Raw genomic sequence first — 19,139 nt, 5'->3', positions numbered from 1 at the left:
CTTGTCTCGTCTACAAGCTCGTTTAACTGCCTTTTCCAGCTCCGCATATCGTAAGCGGGCGGCTGCTTTGGCTGACCCGGTACATGCCTGCTCATTTCCGACTTTCGCCTTTCTCCGATCATCGATCATCCTCCAGGTTTCATCCGACATCCATTCACTTCTTCTTCCACGAACTTTACCGAGAGTACCATGGCTCGTCGTGATAAAGGCATCTGTCCTAGGCCATGGCGCCCCATGATGCGCTCAAGGTCCTGATTGTCGGAGCCAATCTTTGCGTTGAAGTCGCCTAAAAGGATTTGGATGTCACCCTTCGGAATTCTCTCTACCACGCTGTTCAGTTGACTGTAAAACTGCTCTTTCTCCTGCAAATCGGCAACGTCAGTTGGCGCATAACACTGGACCATTGTAAGGTTTCTAACCCGTAAGGCTTCTAACGACGTTAGACCGTTTGGCCGATAAGACAATCTCCTACGCTAAACTGAATGAATTTTATTCAAATTTTTGATAATGAAGAAAAGCCATAAATTACCGGAAAATATTTAACGGGAACAATCGAACCAAAAATTCTAATTTTTTTGTTTAAAATATGAGCATTTCAGTACTGAAAATTTCATTTCAACACATTGTTGCATTATCGTAGTGCATCGCCCCCAGTTGCCTTTCTTATATTACCAATTAAGTTCCAAACATGCTGAAGCAACTTTTAGGGATGTAATTCCGGCATAATTGCTCGATAATTTCGCACAGATGGTCACATGCGGATCCATTACAATTACCGGAGATTCGGTGACCGCAAAATGAGAAGAAAAAAAGAAAATATTGGTTAAATGAAAACCATCACCACTGAGAGGAATGTGTCCAGTCCATCAGCCGGTGTGCCGACGAGCCCTTGAGTTCATTGAACGGGAAAATTGGCTGACGAACACAATCCTTCATTTCCCTGCAAAACCCCGAACATGCATAATGTACTGAATTGATGCCGTTTTCTGCACTCTGGGTCTCGGTGCATTGCAATCATAATTTATACGCACATTCACGTATTTTTATAATTCTACAGCAGGAACTGAAGGCGAGAGATAGAGAACGACGATCCAAAAAAAACCACGGCCAAGACAAAGGAAAGATTCAAAATAATAATCGAAGAATCCTTGCGCAAGAATTTAAATTACAACCCACAAGAACCAATTCTTGGTTGGGCTGCACTTTTTTTTTGGTTTTTGGACATTCTGATTCCATTTCGGTTTATTATATACCGCGCGATCGTTGCTCAGATGCAGCATAATTTATGCTTAAATTGAGCAACAGCATTTGGGGCCCTTTGGCTTGGTCGACCGAGAGCACTATGGGAGGGAGGAAACGACGAGAAAAACGACGAACGATCGACGACGACGACAGCTCGCAACAAACGAAACGATCATCACGAACAAAATCGAAGCCCTTGTTTCGGCACACCGCGAAAAGCAATTGTTTTTGTGTTCGCTTTTCCTAGTATCGTCCTCCTATCGCACCTTCAGGACCTCGCCTTCGGGTGCGGGCTTTTCGCTCGTTCGGTACGAGTAGGATGCACGTCCCCAAAATAATAATGATGATGCAGAGAGGGTATCTTTTTGGTGGCTTCTTTAGCGGAACGTGCCACAATCTGCATACAGGTACTATTGTTCTACACACTGAACACCATCGGATGCTTACACGAGCTTGTTGGAGTCGAGGTTTGATCTCAGATTGCTAAATAATATGGAACCGAATGGCATCATCAGGCATAAGCATGTACAAGGTAGTGATGTGAATGCTATGAAAATCCCGAAATTCATTCGTCGAATAACATTTAGGTATTATTTATCACTGTCCAGTCCAATGTAAAAAAGGTTTTATTCATAAAGCATTGAAAATACAGACCCCGTTCGATTTTGGCAACACGCCCGTACATTATGTGTTGTCAAAATCGGATGTTGCCAAAATCGAACAATTTTTTTTCCTCTAGTTTTTTCAGTTATTTTTACGAAATAACTATTTTTATCACCAAAAACGTTATTTTTAGTCAATTTCCGACCATTTGTAGTCATTTTTAATTTTTTTTCATCTTGTTTTTGATACATTTTGTACTTTTCTTGTTTTGTTTATAATGTTTATTTGCATTTGTTATATTCGCTGTTTTTGGCATTCTTCATCATTTTTTAGTTGTTTTTTGTCATATTTCGTCTTTTGTTTGAATTTAATTTTTAAATTTTTGAATTTTTAATTTTTTTGTCATTTTTTTGTCATTTTTTAGTACTTTATAAATTTTTACAAAAACTTTTGTTTTTATTGTTGCATTTTATCACCATTTTAGAACATAAAAACGAATTTATGGGGTTTGTCTAAATTAAATTGGTCCGGTTATAACGAAAACTAAAAGGTAATGTTCTTTCTAAAAACCGTTCGATTTTGGCACATGTGCCAAAATCGGATGTTGCCAAAATCGGATGTTGCCAAAATCGAATGTTGCCAAAAACGAACGGAGTCTGTATTTATACCTTTCAAGCTCTATCTCTTCATTTTTATTTTTATTTTTAACATTCTGCAGTAGCTTTCGAATGATTTAATGATATATTTAAAAAAAAACTTTGTTTGAATAATTCTACAACCACAGAAAATGTTACAGAATTTCAATGCCGATTTTTCTTACTCGCCTAAAAGGAGATAAAACGTGCAAAGATGAGCTGATTGGCTGTGCCAGCATTGGCATAGGGACTCATTCTCGAGCCAAACGATGATGCATTACAAACGAAAAAAAATCCCACGGGAGAGTGAGCATCGAACTCAAAACAACTTTCTCAATCTCGTCTTGCAAGTTGCACCACTTAGTCATTGAACCAGGTAGATCAGTTAGAGGACAAGAAGTTTTTTTCGTAACCTTTCCATCCCGGCCTATAAGCCATTGAATCTTACTGGCACGCCAACACATTTACAGCTCTCAGACGATTCATTTGAGTGTCTTCTCGTTTGCTATCTGGCACTTGGTCGGTGATTGTTTCCGTTCTCCTTTATGTTGTGGTGGGATTGGGAGAAACGAGGGAAAATATTCCAGGCATATTCTATGCGTATATGCTTGGGACGACAATACCGTTCAGTGTAAAAATTGTTTATGCCAGTGGTATGCGAGTCCTGTGCCAATAATATGCAATATCTGCATCTACCATAATCAGGAAATCCAAAAATCATTATCCTCCGATAGAATTCGACGATCAAAACCCCCGTGAAAGAGATTTTCGTTAAGGATAAATTCTTGCTGACGGGCAAGAGAAAATTTCTCATTATGCATGAATGGAATCAGGATGGAAGCAAATCGATGGAAAAACACTCTCTCTGGTTTTTTGTCTTGTTCGCTTCCTGTTTTTTTCGGAGAATATTCTCAGAACTTAAAGTTACTGGCGAAAAAAAAATTCAGGCGAGTTATCTTGATCGTCATTGGAAACGGATGAGATGCCATCACGTTCTCATATTTATCGCTTAGTGTTAAACAAGCTATAAACCAGTTATCATTATCAGTTCTGTTCGATTAGCTTCCCTGACCATGATTAGAGTAGATCGTGATGTGTGGGTGTATTGCTTAGAATTCTTTTGATTTGGTTTATGCTAAAATTCGAAGTTGTGTGATATGTAGATAATCATCTTTTTGGTTAGCTGCAATTTGTGATATTTGCGGAATATTTGAAGATGGAAGCTTTTATGATGGTGAAATTTCGGAAAATGGATCCGAAATGAAATTCAATTAAAAAATGTGATGACATAATGACATCGCAAACAAAATGAAATTGATTAAAAATAGGCCTGAAAAATAGTTTCAAATACTTAACATTGTGAATCCATCAACATGGTGTCAATTTATGGCCTTCGTTTTTGCAACCAACATGGCATTAGGCAATTCAATACTTAATAGCTTTCTTATGGTCTTAGAGTTTTATAACAGTTTTTGAGAGCCATTTAAATAGCTACAATTTGACGTTTCTATCGCAAGCCAACCAATAATACGCGTAGGATGAGTTCCTCATTTCTAAGATGTTAATAATTAGTACAGTAAATGAGGAAAGATTTTTTAAATGAAATAAATAAGCGATACCATGAGTTGAAGTCGAATTTCGTTGTCTGGCGTCATATTGAAATCTAAGATGGCGACTTCCGCTGAACTTTAAAATGATTTAAACGACTTTGAATCGCACAAAACCTTCAAAATATGGGTATTGAGAAGAATTTCACTCTGTGACGCTATCTTGAAATCCAAGATAGCGGCTTCCGCCGAACTTTAAAATGCTGATTATCACGGAAAATTGCATGAAATCCCCACAATATTGGTACTGGGTGAAAGGGATGAACTAGAAGTAGTCGAATATCGCTTTTTGACGCTATCATTAAATCCAAGATGGCGGCTCCCGGTGAACTCTAAAATGCTGTTAACGACTAGAAATCACATAAATCTCCATCAATATTGTATAGAAATTAAAAAACTATCAAAATTTAATTTTTGAATTCAGGTTCAGAATTTTTTTTAAATTAATTAATTTATTAACATAATGAAAAAGTGTTCACTTTCCAAATTGCATAATTCGATTAACTTTTTCTAACATATATTTTAACGCGAATCGAAATTCTTACTAGCTAACTTCTGCGTATTCCATCTGAACTCACATATAGTTTTTTGAAACATAAATAAATTAACATTGGGGAAATTTCCAAAACAATCTGCAATGTAGTGTGCAACAAACCAAATTATTGTTTTGTAAAGCATTCATCGGATCAATTAACAAAATATCTTCAATATTAATGTAAACTACATAAAAGCGGTTTTGTAGCACCTTATCCTCTCACCTTTTGACCATTTTGGTAGAACTACATGATTGTAAACGATGTAGTAAATTTTATAACTAATAACACAAAATGAGTTATCAATTTGCCCTATTCCTTATTCCGTACAATTTTCATTTGTTGGCAATTGGATCATTTAATAAGAATTAAATTATTAATTTATCATGGATAGGCAAAAAAAGGTAAACTGAAGACATTCCAAATTAGAGAGTCCCAGTACTTGAGAGTGTATTTCTTTAATCTTTGGTTTGAACGCAATTTCAAGAAAGAATTCCTTATAGAGTTGTTTGGTACTTTAATAAAAGGGCTGTTTTTTTTTCAATTCTCTACTTTAAAAAAGACACACACCGTCTTAGCCGATTTAGGCTTTACAGACTGAATACAAATGACGTGGACAACTTAAGATTAACATTTAACACCCATTACCGAGATGGGAATCGAACCCAAGCCATCAGTGGACCAGCGATTATCGTCTTACCACGCTAACCACTCGACCACCGAGACGTACAAACCCAATCTTTGCCATTTATTGGCAATCATTCTAATTGTCCAACATTTTCAAATAGTCTACTTGTGCGTTTGCCAACAGAATATTCCGAACAAATAAAGCTTTGCATTTCTGCTCGGGATCTCTCAAACCTAATCCTCCTCTATCAATGTCCAAATATAATTGCCTCCTGTCAATTCGAAAAATACTATTTTTTCATAGAAACTGACCAACGACGGTTGATTTGCCAAGATAGGCAAGATGTTTATTTTTTGGAGGAAAAATCTGAGCTAAATACCTAGTTCTGATAGGATGAAGGTATTTGAATACCAAACTTTACTAAGTATACACATGTTCCGAAAACTAATTTGAAATATTCGTCGATTTATATCTGCAATGATTTTATCAAAATTTAAGTCAATACTTTCATTCCAAGTTATTTTAAATAATATTCCCAAAACTTTTAGATAGTTCGTTTCGGGTATGAGGAATGGACCCCCTATGCAATTATTTATACGAAAAAACAAGATTTCTCAACATTTAATTTTATCTGAGATATACTAGAAAATTAGTGAATAATGTGCAAAACAATATCAAATTCTTCTGTGTTTCGAAGCAAAACGTTTAAACCATCGGCGAAAGCAATTACTCTAAGGAACTTACCATCGGTAAGTACCCCAAGTATCCTATCGTCGATTTTCCTGATCAACGGTTCTATATATAAAACAAAAAGTATCATGCTCAGAGGCATCCTTGTCGAACTGATGAATTTATTTTAATTTCTTTTGTAAGAAATCCGTTTAGCAACTTTTTAGATTACGCTAATCCATAGAGTCTTTTTAAGCAAAGAATGAGTTGAATCTGAACTTAGCAAGTATTGTACACAAAAAGATGTGATCGACAGTATCAAATGCTTTTGCCAAATCAAACTTAATAAGAAAAAACCATTAAAATACGACTTCCTGTCGTTTTGGTCATCAAGCGACGAACATCTTAAGATATGCATGTACGGTCTATAATTCAGGCACTTTGTCCTGGAAAGGGAATTCAGATTCAGAATGCAAATTTAGAAAAAGCTTAAAATTTGCTTGTCAATCAATTTCCAGATTTGAAATTTTTGTTCAAAATTAGTTTGCACACACTATTCAACTGAAAATCACAAATATAAAGTAGAACTTGAGTTAATTTTCTTAGTTTTGTTATGAAAAAATCCAAATTTTATTTGAAAAAATCATCGTGATCTTCACCTGGAAAATGTACACAAATCTATATTTTCTCGGTGTGTTGTTCAACAGTATTAGAGCACCTGCAACGGTTCAGCCGTAAATATTGGGTTTAGTTATACCAGTTTTAGCACAATTTCAAATTTTGGAATCGGCCAAAACACGCGCTCCCCACCGGTGTGATAGCAAATTTAAAACGGGTACACTTTTATTGCAGACACTCAATAATTGAGAAGAAAAAACTCATTTTAATAGAAAAATTGCTAAGTTTTGAGTTTTACACCTTCATTATTCTACCAGGATTTCATTAACTTAAAGTCTTTTTAATGAAGTTTTTTCGAAACAAATAGAAATGGATTGACGATTGAATACCTTTCTTTTTGCAATTGACTTCGACCGATTTCTTCCAGGCCGTAACGAAACCCCCTGTCGAGCTGGATCGGTTTTGACCATTTTGACTAGTTTCAACTTGCTTCATTGACAACGAACTGACTAGTTTCGACCAAAACATTAGCTCATTGAACAACTACCAGTTGGCAGAAACCGGTTGAAACCAATTTTTATCTATAATTGAACGAAGCTTTAAATGCCAAAACGACTACGCAGCGAGAAAAAAAGCTTAATTGAAACAAAAAATAACATTTTTCTTTTAAAACTTGACTCATTTTGGGGTGCTGATTCCAAATAATAATTTAGTTTACCAGTTCTTGTTTCCGAAATACCTTTTGAAAATAGTAAAAATTCATTAAAAATATTTCTGCTTTTGTTTGGGCAAACTAAACAGATTGGCAAACATGCTCCTTTTATGTATTCTTAAGTAAAATTTTCATGATTATCAGTAGTTTGTAATGTAGCAGACGGCTTTTTTAGCCAGAAATTGAAAGGATTTTTTTCTAAGAATCATGTCAGTTAAATTAATGTTTATAAATATTGTTAACAACTTTTGACAAAAATCGGTCATTACACTGATATTCAATTTATTTATTTTTTTAAAAAGTTTATTGTTGTTTTGCGTTGATTTCATTAGGATGCTTCTGCATTTTCCATTTCTTATTCATGTATTCATTGAACTCGAGAAACGCGCTGACTGGGCTCACTAATTCGTTGAGGCCAAAAGCTATTTATTAAAATATAAAGTCAAGAATAGTGTAACATAAATTTTTTATACTTGATATGGTTTTTGTTAACATGTTTTCTCAATTTATGTTACGTATTGACCGGTTTTGGCGGGAAAAAACATTCAAATAATTCCGCAAAAAGAAACAATTATTACACCCAATGCTACCCAAACATGTGTGAAAATAATCATCATTGGCTAAAATTTTCTCACCGTGAACCCCAAACGTCTAAATCGGTCTGTCGTATATTTTGAAATCCTGTTCCAAATTTGCATGAATTTGGAACAAAGGCGTATAACTGTTGGGAATTTTTAAATCGATAACTGTGCTAAAACAGCAATTTACGCCACCGGTGCCGGACGGACTGTTTTAGCGTGGTCGAAAACCGTGTTTTGCATACACCGTTGGGACAGCCCTTAATATTGCATTTTTTTAAGCCAAATTTCTAATTAAAATCATAAATTTGGTTCAAGTTTGCATCAAGCAAATTTGATCCGAAAAATGTTTATCTCTCACTTTTATTTTTAAAAATTTTATTTATTTTCATCGATGGTTAAAACCTTTGAATTCGCTAAAGAGTTGGGAAGATTGGGCTTGTTCGATTTGAGCATAGAATAAGTTTGAAAAAAAAACTTAAATCTCTCCTTAAAAAACTTATTTTATGTTTAATTCATATAAGTTTGATCTACCACACTTTAAAACAAATTAAAAGATTTTAACCATCTATGAAAGCGAATTCCATATTCTCGCAAGTATGGACAGAAAGGCAGCATCATGGACACAAAAAAAACTGGTCAGCATCCGGGTTCGGTGGACAAAACTTTGGACCCGAACGTGATGAGTGCTTATGCTGGCAGGAAGACAGCCTCAGTTCGGGATGTGGTTAAAAAGTGGGATATCCACTCCGTCCATCGTGCCAAGGTAAGATAGGGTCTAAAAACATATAAGAAGCAGAAGAAGCCGAAGCGGGGTAAAAAACAAACTGTTTATGTCAAACCAAGAGCTAAGCTTGTAAATTATATAATAAACTGAACAACTTGATCAGTGCGAACTGAAAATCTCTATAATAAAGATATTTTAAAAAAAACTTTGTTGAAGACCGTAAAAGGGATCTAAAAAGCTTCGTTTTGGCTCAAAACTCATCCGTGATTTTTTGCAGAATTTTTTAAACTTTTAAGTTTGTATGGGAAAATTGAATATTTTGTACTGAAAAATCAACATCAATTTTTTTTTTCTATGAAACCGGGCCTGCTTATGGTTTTGGTGCCAATTTATAAATTCTCTTAGGGAAATTTTCAGCCGAACAGCTCTGTCGAAGACCGCAACTTCGTGTCTTATTACATAAAAATTTATGAGGTGTTTAACGGGGGCATGTCTTTTGGCATTGACAAACAATAAATTCAATTGACATCACTGCTGGAGACTCACTGAGCATTACATGAAAAGTAATCATGCAATATCTCGCTAGGCACCCAGCAGTTATGTCATTTGAAGTTCTTGTTTGTCAATGCCAAAAGACAGGCCCCCGTTAAACACCTAATAACTGTTTTTCGTAATAAGATCAAGGGATTGAAATCAAGAGAGCATTCTTTGCATTCGGAGTGGTAATGATCAAAATTTCACAACTGCTTCACAAATTGTAACAATTTGCAACCATTAGCAAATTGTCACTCTCTCTGAGCACTGGTTTCTCTCATTTGAACTCAACCCTTCTAATTTTCTTTAACAAATTGCCACAAATTACCACAAATTCAATAATTGGCTGCACAATTTGTGTGATCATTGACGAATTATCTCCCTCCATTTCAGTTCCCCGAATAAGCGATACAAGAATTTATAAATTGGCACAAAACCATAAGCAGACTCAGTTCCACAGAAGAAACAAAATTTATATTGATTTTTCAGTACAAAATATTCAAACAGCTAATAACTTTTTTCCTAATATGATACGAAGTTACGGTCTTCGACAAAGTTGTTCAGGGGAATACATCCATTGAAAATTTACAAATGGGCACGAAAACTATCAGCAAGCTCGGTTCCACAGAAGAAACAAAAATTATGTTAATTTTTCAGTACAAAAAAAATTCTAAATTCTTATTAAAACCTAAAAGTTGAAATTCCCTTATGTAAATGTTATTTAAATATTCTGCAAGAATTCATGAATGTGTTTTAAACAAAAACGAAGCTTTCGAGACCTCAGGATTTGAAATATTCAAAAATGACTCCAAATCGACCCAGTCTAATGGGAACACCCTATAATGCTGATTTTTTTTTCTTTTTCTAACTCCACTATCTATGTTTGCATCTTATCTTGCATGCGTATCTAAAAATTATTTCACAAATTTATTTCGAAAAATGAACACAATTGGATCATTAGGAGTACAACTATCAGTGCTGCAAATTTTCTGACAGCCCGAATGATATTGACTGTGATTTTCTATCAGTGTAAGAAGCTTAAACTGAAACGAATGGAATAGAAAAGTCAACAAAGATAAAAGCTCCTGATCGGCTCGGTCATCTTCGTGCTTACGGCAAGCTTTGTGAATGTGTCTATCAGTCAGTAGAAAGCTCACTCGTAAACCCGAACTAACTTGTTTCACTCGACTGCAACGAAAGCGTCTTTCGCTTAGGCGTTTCTGTCTGCTTTCGTTCAGTGAATACAGCTTTAGCATTCAATCAGTGTCAGCTAAAGTTGCTGATAATTTCAGTAGGCATTTGTTTTTGCCATTTTCGAAAATTGTGAATTGGAATTCGAAAAGAAAACACGATTTAAAATTCGCTAAGACTATAAGAATATTCGGAGAGGACGGGAAGAGAAATTATTATAAATTTCTTGATGACGACATGGCGAATATCTGACAAATATGACCAAAAATTGACAATTGTGGTTAAAAAATTTTTTAAAATGTAATAAATATGGTGGAAACATGACAAAATAAAGACAACATTTAGTATGACCAAAATCTGACAGATATGACAAAAATTTGACAATAAATTGACAGCAATCTAACAAATATGACAAATTTATGGCCTAAATATGACAAAAAATTAACTATAAAATGACAAATCGTGACAAAAATCTGACAGATTAAATAAAAGTTTGACAAATGTGGTAAAAATATGACAATAAAAAAAAAAACAAAGCAAAATTTTGACAATACAATAACAAAACATGACAAAAAAATACAAAAATCTGACAAATATGATAAAAAAATTTCAGAATTAAGACAGAAATATGACATTGATATAACAATAAAATGACAAAAATTAGATAAATTATAGTCCAAAATATGAGAAATGTGTTTAAAATAAGACAAAACTATGACATACATCTGATAAATATGACAAAATTATTTCAAAAAATTTACAATAAAATTTAAAAAAAAACATGGCAAACTTATCACAAATTTGGTAAAATACGACAAGCTGAAAGATATGACATTTGTAATATTTTTATCACTTTGTCATAATTTTATATAGTTTGACGACATTTTTGTCCCTTTATTTAAAATTTTTGTCATATTCTGTCCATAATTTTGTCATATTTGTCTTTTTTGTATCATAAATTTGTTTTATTTTTATCACAATTTTATGTCATGACATTGTCATTTATTGTAATATATTCGTCATATATTTACAACGCTTGTCATATTTTTGATTTTTTTTGCCAATATTTTGTCAAAACTTTGTCATTTTTGTAAAAAATTGTTATATTTTTATCACATTTGTCATATTTTCGACAGAGTTGCGTTGATATATTGTTTTTGTTGTTGTTGTTGTAATTTTGTCATAGTTTTGTCCCCCACATTCGGTCCACATTCTTCCTCGCAAGCGTTCTTCTCGCCAACCCGAATACTTATTCTCAACCTTCTCACCTCTACACACTGTATCCATGTACAGTTAGAACAAGTTCTTGAATTCATGTAGACAATACTGTCAGATGAAGTAAAATACAAATACAATACAATACAATATGGAACAGACATTTTTTTTTATCAAAATCCTTAAAAAATATAAGTCTCAATAGTGATTATTCAATATATGCAAGTCAAGCGCATCGAACAAGCTTTGTCACCGTTCAACTAAACTTAATGATAATCGAATTGAGCTTTTTTCACTTTCAGCAATGTTTGCTTGATACTGAAAATAAAGATTGGATAATCTCATGAACCTGCAAAGAGCCTGAATGTATACTGACCACTGATGTGGCCGATTCGTGAATGAGTATGCAGAGTGCTTTCGGGATTGAGCTTTCTGTTCATTTTCGGATGAACTCAGATGGAAATGAACTGAGTGTACACTGCAGTAAATTCAATTGAATATTGAAAGCTGACACTGATTATTTGCAGCACTGACAACTATACCCAGAAGGTCTTTACGTCTCCATGAATCAAAATGGCATTTTAATAGGCCTAATATAAAATCGCATAGCCATGAATTGGCACAACACTGTACCCAGGGCTGGAAACAGAAAAAAATGATTAAATCGCTCAAATGTCAAATTGGTCTGACTAAAACACCGACCAGTAAGTGATACTCACAATGTTTTTTTTTCTTAAAAATGATCATTTTAAAAATTTGTTTTAAACCTTCAAGAATGTTTTTCATTGAACAGGCTTGCAAATTTCGTCAAAATGAGTATGCTTCATAAATAAAACATAAATTTTGTTTATTCTGATTGGTTCCGGCAAGAACTTTCAACAGGAACACAATTCTTCTAAAAAGATGCACAGTTTTTTGTCGAAAAGTAAAAAAAAGGTGTAAAAGTGCTGCAGCAAATTTCTATTTGGGGACCATTCAAATATTACGTAACGCTTTTAAAGGGGGGGGGGGGGAGGGGGTATAGCAGCTTGTTACGCTTTGTGAATTTTACTTAGAAATTTCGTGACGAATGTGTTACGTAGGGGGGACGGGGGTTTGAAAATTCTCGAAAATTGTGTTACGTAAAATTTGAACGGCTCCTTGCCTGACCAAGCCCTGCACCAGGGTTGCCAGGTAGATGTTTAGGAAATCAGGATACCATAAAGAAATATCAGGAATATTCAGGACACCACTTATTCTGTTGAAATTGTATAAATAAAGGAGAAATACAGGTATTGTCACCGCCTTAATTTAGGATAAACTAGGATGGTCTCTCGAAAATCAAGACAAATCCTGAAAAGTCAGGACATCTGGCACCTTTGCCCTCAACCAATCAACTGTTCAAAAAACATCGAAATGTCAAACTCAAAATGTGTTTTGTTTAGCGATAGGTTAGAGGAACTTAAAACTTGTTTCGTGTATTGAATTAAATCAGCACTCTGTGTTGAGAATATTATGAACTAGTAAAGAAAAATCCAATTCCAATTCCAGAGTCGTCAATCTGAGAAATAATGAAAAAATGTTCCGGAATCATCAGCCTCAACTAGAGCTTTGTTTAAAAAAAAAGTTCAAATTTTTGCTACCTACATAATGTGTATAAATGACATGTCAGAATTTCCAATTTATTTCAAGATACTTCATGAAGTTTTTGTTATTGTTTGCATTTGTTGGAAACATTAACTTCTTCCAATTGCGGTCTATTCATGTTGAGTAAGACAGGGTAAAGGTTTTACTTTTTTTTTTTCATTTCACAATTTCACAACGGTTGCAACCCATTGATCCGAATCAAGGTTCTGAACCAAGTCTCCCAAAATGCACAAGTGACAAACCCGAACCGATTCGTCACCGGGTGAGTGTGTAAAAATCCAAACCAAATCAAAGTGAAAAAAAACTTACGCACAACTCTCTTACATGTTACGTCAGCCCCATTCACAAGCAGCCGCGTGGCTGGCTTTTGGAGTCGTCAATCGACAACCCGTTCAATGAACGACCCTGGCTTCGGTCAAGTGACACTGTCAAGGCTGTTCAAGTATGAAGCAACAATTCGCAAATACTATTTTGGGTCGTTGAAGTTGGTGTCTCGTTTTTTGGCGCTGCTGCCGGTGTTGTTTGCAATTTGTGATTTTTTTTTTGCTTTTAAGCCGGTTGTTTCGGTAATGATCGTTTACTCATTGCCGGGTCGCCATGCCATGCCATATTTGCTGTTTGACTCTTTCGCCAAAATGTGTATTAGGTACGCGCGCAATCGATCCATCGATGATGGGGAAGAGCAATGAGACTGCTATTTTTGGGGGAACGACGATTGACCCTGATTCCTTTTGGCGGATGCCGACAGTTGTGAATGATATCTTGTTGTTTGATTGGTCCGTGGATGCCAACTCAAAGTGTTTTGCCTCACTTTTGGAGAGACATATTAATTTGATTTTTTTTCTGTTCATTTTTTTTCGTTTCATGATCACCTTTAATGGAATCGCTGGAGTAGAAAAACGATACAACGAGCTGTACGATCGAAGAATTTGCTGTTCACTTCCTGGGTCTGATTCGATCACAAACCGAAGAGTAAGTACTTAAGTTCTTTTAGCTTGTTTTTGTGTTATTAAGTAACAATGTTGCATCAATGAAATTACATTCTGGATCATAAAGTATCAATGTCGAGCTGTGTAAGTAAATGGTAAATCTTTCGAATTCTTTGATTAATTTTCTGAGCAAACATATCTGATAATGGTCTACGCCCCCTTTGCTAATCAATCAAATCAGAAAACCATTCAACAAATCTGTAATTATACATCCAGATGGTTTTAACATTCCGTGCGATCCAATCAACTATCATAGAGCCCAGAACAAATTGAATTCCTCGTTTCAACTCTGAAACCCTTCTTGCTGCCTGATGGAGCAGAATCATTAATCACCCTATTTTGATTGGTCTCAAAAAAGAAACTCGTGAGCCACGCGAGCGAAAGAAAAAAATATCCTCTAGATGGGAAAGAACTATCATGGGAGAGTTTGTGCCATGATCTAATCTAGCTAACCGATGTAGATCTGCGCCTGAAGACAACGATCTGACAAAACACGTCACAGCTTCGGGTCCATGACTTACTACTAGCTTATAAATAAGACAGGTATCTATGAGGTATCGAATCCAGTCTTCCGGCTTAGTCGTGATCTAGAACCTCAACAACAAGATCTGTGTGTATAGGTACAAGATCTCACGAATCGTTGCTGGGTTGGGAAACAAGAACTCAATTCTCACTTTTCTACTCTACGCCTATTTGCGTTGCGTTCTTTTCCTCAGACCGGTGGTCATTGAAAAGGTTAAAAGTTTTTTGACCCGATCCTCCCGGTATGGTGGATGGGGTAATCTTTTATACTTTATAGAAAAATATCGAGCTTGGAACTGCCAGCTCATCATTTGTAGATATAGTTTTATTTAAAAATGGTACCTCAGAATGTTTCGGGGAGGGTTCGCACCTCAAAGGCTGAATTCCAAAATGAAATATGAGTTATTATTACTTAATCGAATCCGTTGTCAAATTAAGTCATATGCCACACTGAGTTATGAGAAGGACTGTTTTTGTCAAGATTATGTATTTGAACACTTATTCATCGTTATTTAGATGAATTTTCAAGATTTTTGTTAACACATTATGGACTGTAAAGAAATCCAAATAAAGGGCGTTGTTTCTTGGCAACCACTACTTACACCAAATTCTACGGTTTTGGTATTTTTAAGTTTTTGAAAGTGTTATGTTTGATTTTGTAGAATAATGTGTAGAACATTTGGGAAATGTGTTTTTTTAATCCTTTTAATGGTGTACACACTCGCGGCAAGTGAAAAATGAGATAATCCGTAATTGGTGTTGATTTATCAACGTATACTTCTTAATTTGTATTGTAAAGTCACAACCAGGGATAGTCATTGGAAAAAAAATGTTAGGCTAAGCAGATGGAAGTCGGTCGTTGCTCCGATGATATTCATACTGGCAAATGTAATGGCGACATCTAACATTTTGAATGTCACAGAATCATAATCGTAATATTCATTGGAATTTCAGAAAGTGTGTTTTTGTAAATTTGAAGATGAGTGTGTTTTTGTAAATTTGAGACACAGCGCTTAAAATTCTTTAAAAATGCTGTACCTTACTCATAATATATTTGTGTTTTAAGTGATGTTTTATTCAAATATTGTATTGAATGTTAATCCACAGATGCTTAACTCTATCTCATTCTTTACTGAACCGATTTTTTCATATACAATTTTAAGATTAATTCCGTTACTTTGATCATTATGAATTTATGATCGGCAAATCCGTCCAGTTGCTTAAAAAAAATATTTCAATTCTACGTTTCGGTTTCGTATGCCACCTTCATCATTAATCAAAATGGTCTATCTCACTGTGCTTTAGAAAAAGCGTATTGCCCAGTCTATTTTATGTTGGATTCCAATATCTCAATTTAAATTTCATATTCTATATTATGGTTGCCAGATTGCCCGTTTTATCCGGGTTTGCCTGGATATTTGATGTGAAATTTGGGATCAGTCCGGCCCGACCCGGTTGCCCGGATATCATTGAAAAATGCTCGGATTGCTCCGGAGTGTTGGGAGGGTTGAACATTTTCGGCACGAAATTAACCTTATTGTCCGCATACCAATTCAGCACGTCCTTGGAGTAGTGGCATGAGGCCAAATCCGGCCAGAAGACGTTTGTGGGGACGTTGTGGGCCTTCAGAAGAGGAAGCAGCCGCTTCTGGAGGCACTCTTTCATGTACACCTGTCCGTTCATCGTGTCTTGGGTCACGAAAGGTGCACTCCGCTTCATGCACGTGCAGATGGCTTGCCAAACCAGGAATTTATTCGTAAATTTGAACATCTTCTGAGTTCGGAAATGCTGCGGAACGCTGAACTTATCCTTGGCCGTGAAAAACAGGTTGCCGGGAATCTGTTTGAAGTCTGCCTTCACATATGTTTCGTCGTCCATGATGCAGCATTCAACTTTCGTCAGAATGTTGAGGCACAACTTTCTGGCACGGGTTTTGGCGGACTAGTTCTGCTTCTCGTCGCGATTAGTAATCTTTTGTACCTTGAACGTTCGAAGCCCAGCCTTAGTTTTTGCCTCCTGGACAAAACTTCGGCTTAGATACAACTTCTTAGCCACATCCCGAACAGAGGTGTTCGAGTTTCGGAAGAAGGCTTCAACTACGTGATTGTGATTTTTGGTGTTGTAAAGAATACTTTTCCTTCACTTCTGGGCTTGCAGTCGGTGGTCAATCGTTCCTCGAACCGCTTAACACTCGCAACATCGTGGAATTCGCGATTCTCAACGTTTTAGCGATGGAACGATGCGAGAGATCCTTGATCTCGTAATAAATGCGCGAGATTTTATCACGCACGAGCTGTTCTTTCGACTTCATTTCCGCGAGCTTCGATCACAGGACTTCAAAAGTTGCAGGATGTAAACAATGCACTATGAACTAAATCTACCCACATTTCCATTAAATTCTATCCAACTGTTAAAATGTAAGAGCAATTTCATAGTGTGGAAATTTCATCGTGGACACTCTTTATGTAGTGAAAAATCCTACCATACCAAACCATAACCAAAATCTTACCGATGAACTCCAATCTTACCTGGTTGAACGCTCAACCTCGTATAATGACCTTTTCTTTGTCTGTAAATGATCCTGTCAACATGAAATCTTAAAAGAAATCATCGCCAAACTCTTATATGGATGAAACTCGAATTGGAATTGTAAATGTGTTCACTTAACATTCGACATTATATATTCATCGTACAAGATGTTAAAACCTAACGAAACACGACTTACTTACGATATGTTGAATGAAGTCGTATATAGTACGACCGATGTCAAATGACATCGTATAACAGTCGCATTAGATTTCATAAAACGCATTTTAACCGTACATAAATTTATTTCGTATCTAAATCGTAATTGAAAAAAGGCAGAATCGTCTAGAATCCGTCATAAGCATCGTATATTATCATATTTATGTATTGCAAACCATCGTCACATAAAGGGACAATTCAAATTTCATCCAGTGTCTTAAAATGATAAGTGGCCAAAAAATAATGAGCAACTTGAACGTTTCGTGCAACCGTCATCGCTTTCGTGGTGCACGTTTGTTTTGCTCGAGAAACAATTTTTATTATAATTATACAAGAATATCCTTTATATTTTGACCAATTATAGAGTCGAGTGGAGTGTGATTCTTGTGAGGCCTATTTTTCAGATGATCAAATTTGGACAAACATAACATTTTTAAATTCTTATTTGATTTTTTGGCCTCTATAGGCATAATAGACACTTAACCGTTTCCCAGCCATTTTTGCTTTCCCGGAAATCGGAAGATCTGAGCACGAGGGATTGCAATAGAGAGAGAATTCTTTGCAATGGCAATGATCAAAATTCCACAACTGTTTCGCAAATTGCAACAAATCGCAAATTTTCTCTCTCTCTCTGAGCACTGGTTTCTCTCATTTCAACTCAAACTTTTAGATTTTCCCACACCAATTGCTTAAAATTGAAACGAATTATCAGAATTTCAATAATTGGTTGCACAATTTGTGTGAACTTTAACGTATCTTCTACCAACGTTAAAATCTGAGCATCCTTTTCACGGGAACTCCCTGGTTCCCGGGAAAAAATGAAGTAGAGAACTTCAACCCCCTACGCAAGCGTACTAAACAATACATACAGTACTGGAAATTAAGAAGTAAACAGAAGCGTACAGCACAGTAACTCAAACTTTTAAACAAATTTAGCTAATATTGGCATGGTCCGGAGTGCCGCATATTTATGCAGAAGTTGATACTCCGTCTTGGAGATCTGGAAGGGCATTTCGACACACAAAAAGTCATTTTCTCTGGTAAATCAGCTGAATCCTGCACTCATGCTTCAATTTTGATCTGCCTTTAACCTTCCAAAGTCGTTCGCTAAATATCCGTTTTGGAGAAATTTGAGTTGTAGTTTGATTTCGTTCTCCTGGCTGAAATGTTTACCGATTTTGATGATATTATACTCATTGTTCAGGTAATTTATTCTAATAACTCAACATTTCAAAATAAAGTTGATATGTTTTGCCAGAATATCAGAAACTGGTTGAGGAAGTGAAATGTCCGAAAAATCAATTTTGTTTTTAAAATACTCATAAATTCTGACAGCTTTTTCGTACTTAAGCGTTTCATTGATGTTTGAAATCGTCAAGAATCCATCTATCTGAAAAGGAATAGATATGTTGGGGACCAATGAAAGTTTTGACCGCTATTTCAGATCTTCCGGTAGAAAAAAATCTTACTTTAAAAAAACGACATCCAATCTTGGCTTTGCTTAGCTGTATTTCATTTCCCAATAAACCAATTATCAAAACTCAAATTTTAATTATTTGTCGTTAATTTCCTCATCATTTTCATATATTTCTTTCTATCATATCTCATGTTTCTCTAATACTCGCCATCACTTTTCAAAATGTGATAATTTTCAGGTACGAAGATGTACCAGGACGAACTCAGAACATAAAATTTGATTTGGTCTAAACCAAGGGTGGCAAACATTTTCAACCGGCGGGCCCAATTTTAGAAATGAGATTTGCTG

General features: G+C 35.5%; 1 protein-coding gene across 1 annotated transcript in view; it reads left to right on the top strand.

Moving 5' to 3' along the window:
• Nucleotides 1-19,139, top strand: part of LOC129744087 (protein disks lost) — an 819,210-nt gene that overhangs the window by 540,318 nt on the left and 259,753 nt on the right. Inside the window, exon 2 of the mRNA XM_055736446.1 lies at nucleotides 14,014-14,090. Coding sequence (XP_055592421.1) covers nucleotides 14,014-14,090 — 77 coding nt within the window. The remainder of the gene's footprint in view (nucleotides 1-14,013; nucleotides 14,091-19,139) is intronic.

The sequence above is a fragment of the Uranotaenia lowii genome, chromosome 2 (assembly GCF_029784155.1).
Source record: "Uranotaenia lowii strain MFRU-FL chromosome 2, ASM2978415v1, whole genome shotgun sequence".
NCBI lineage: Eukaryota > Metazoa > Arthropoda > Insecta > Diptera > Culicidae > Uranotaenia > Uranotaenia lowii.
The sequence above is the reverse complement of the archived record's forward strand: the minus strand, read 5'-3'. Positions and strand labels throughout refer to the sequence as shown.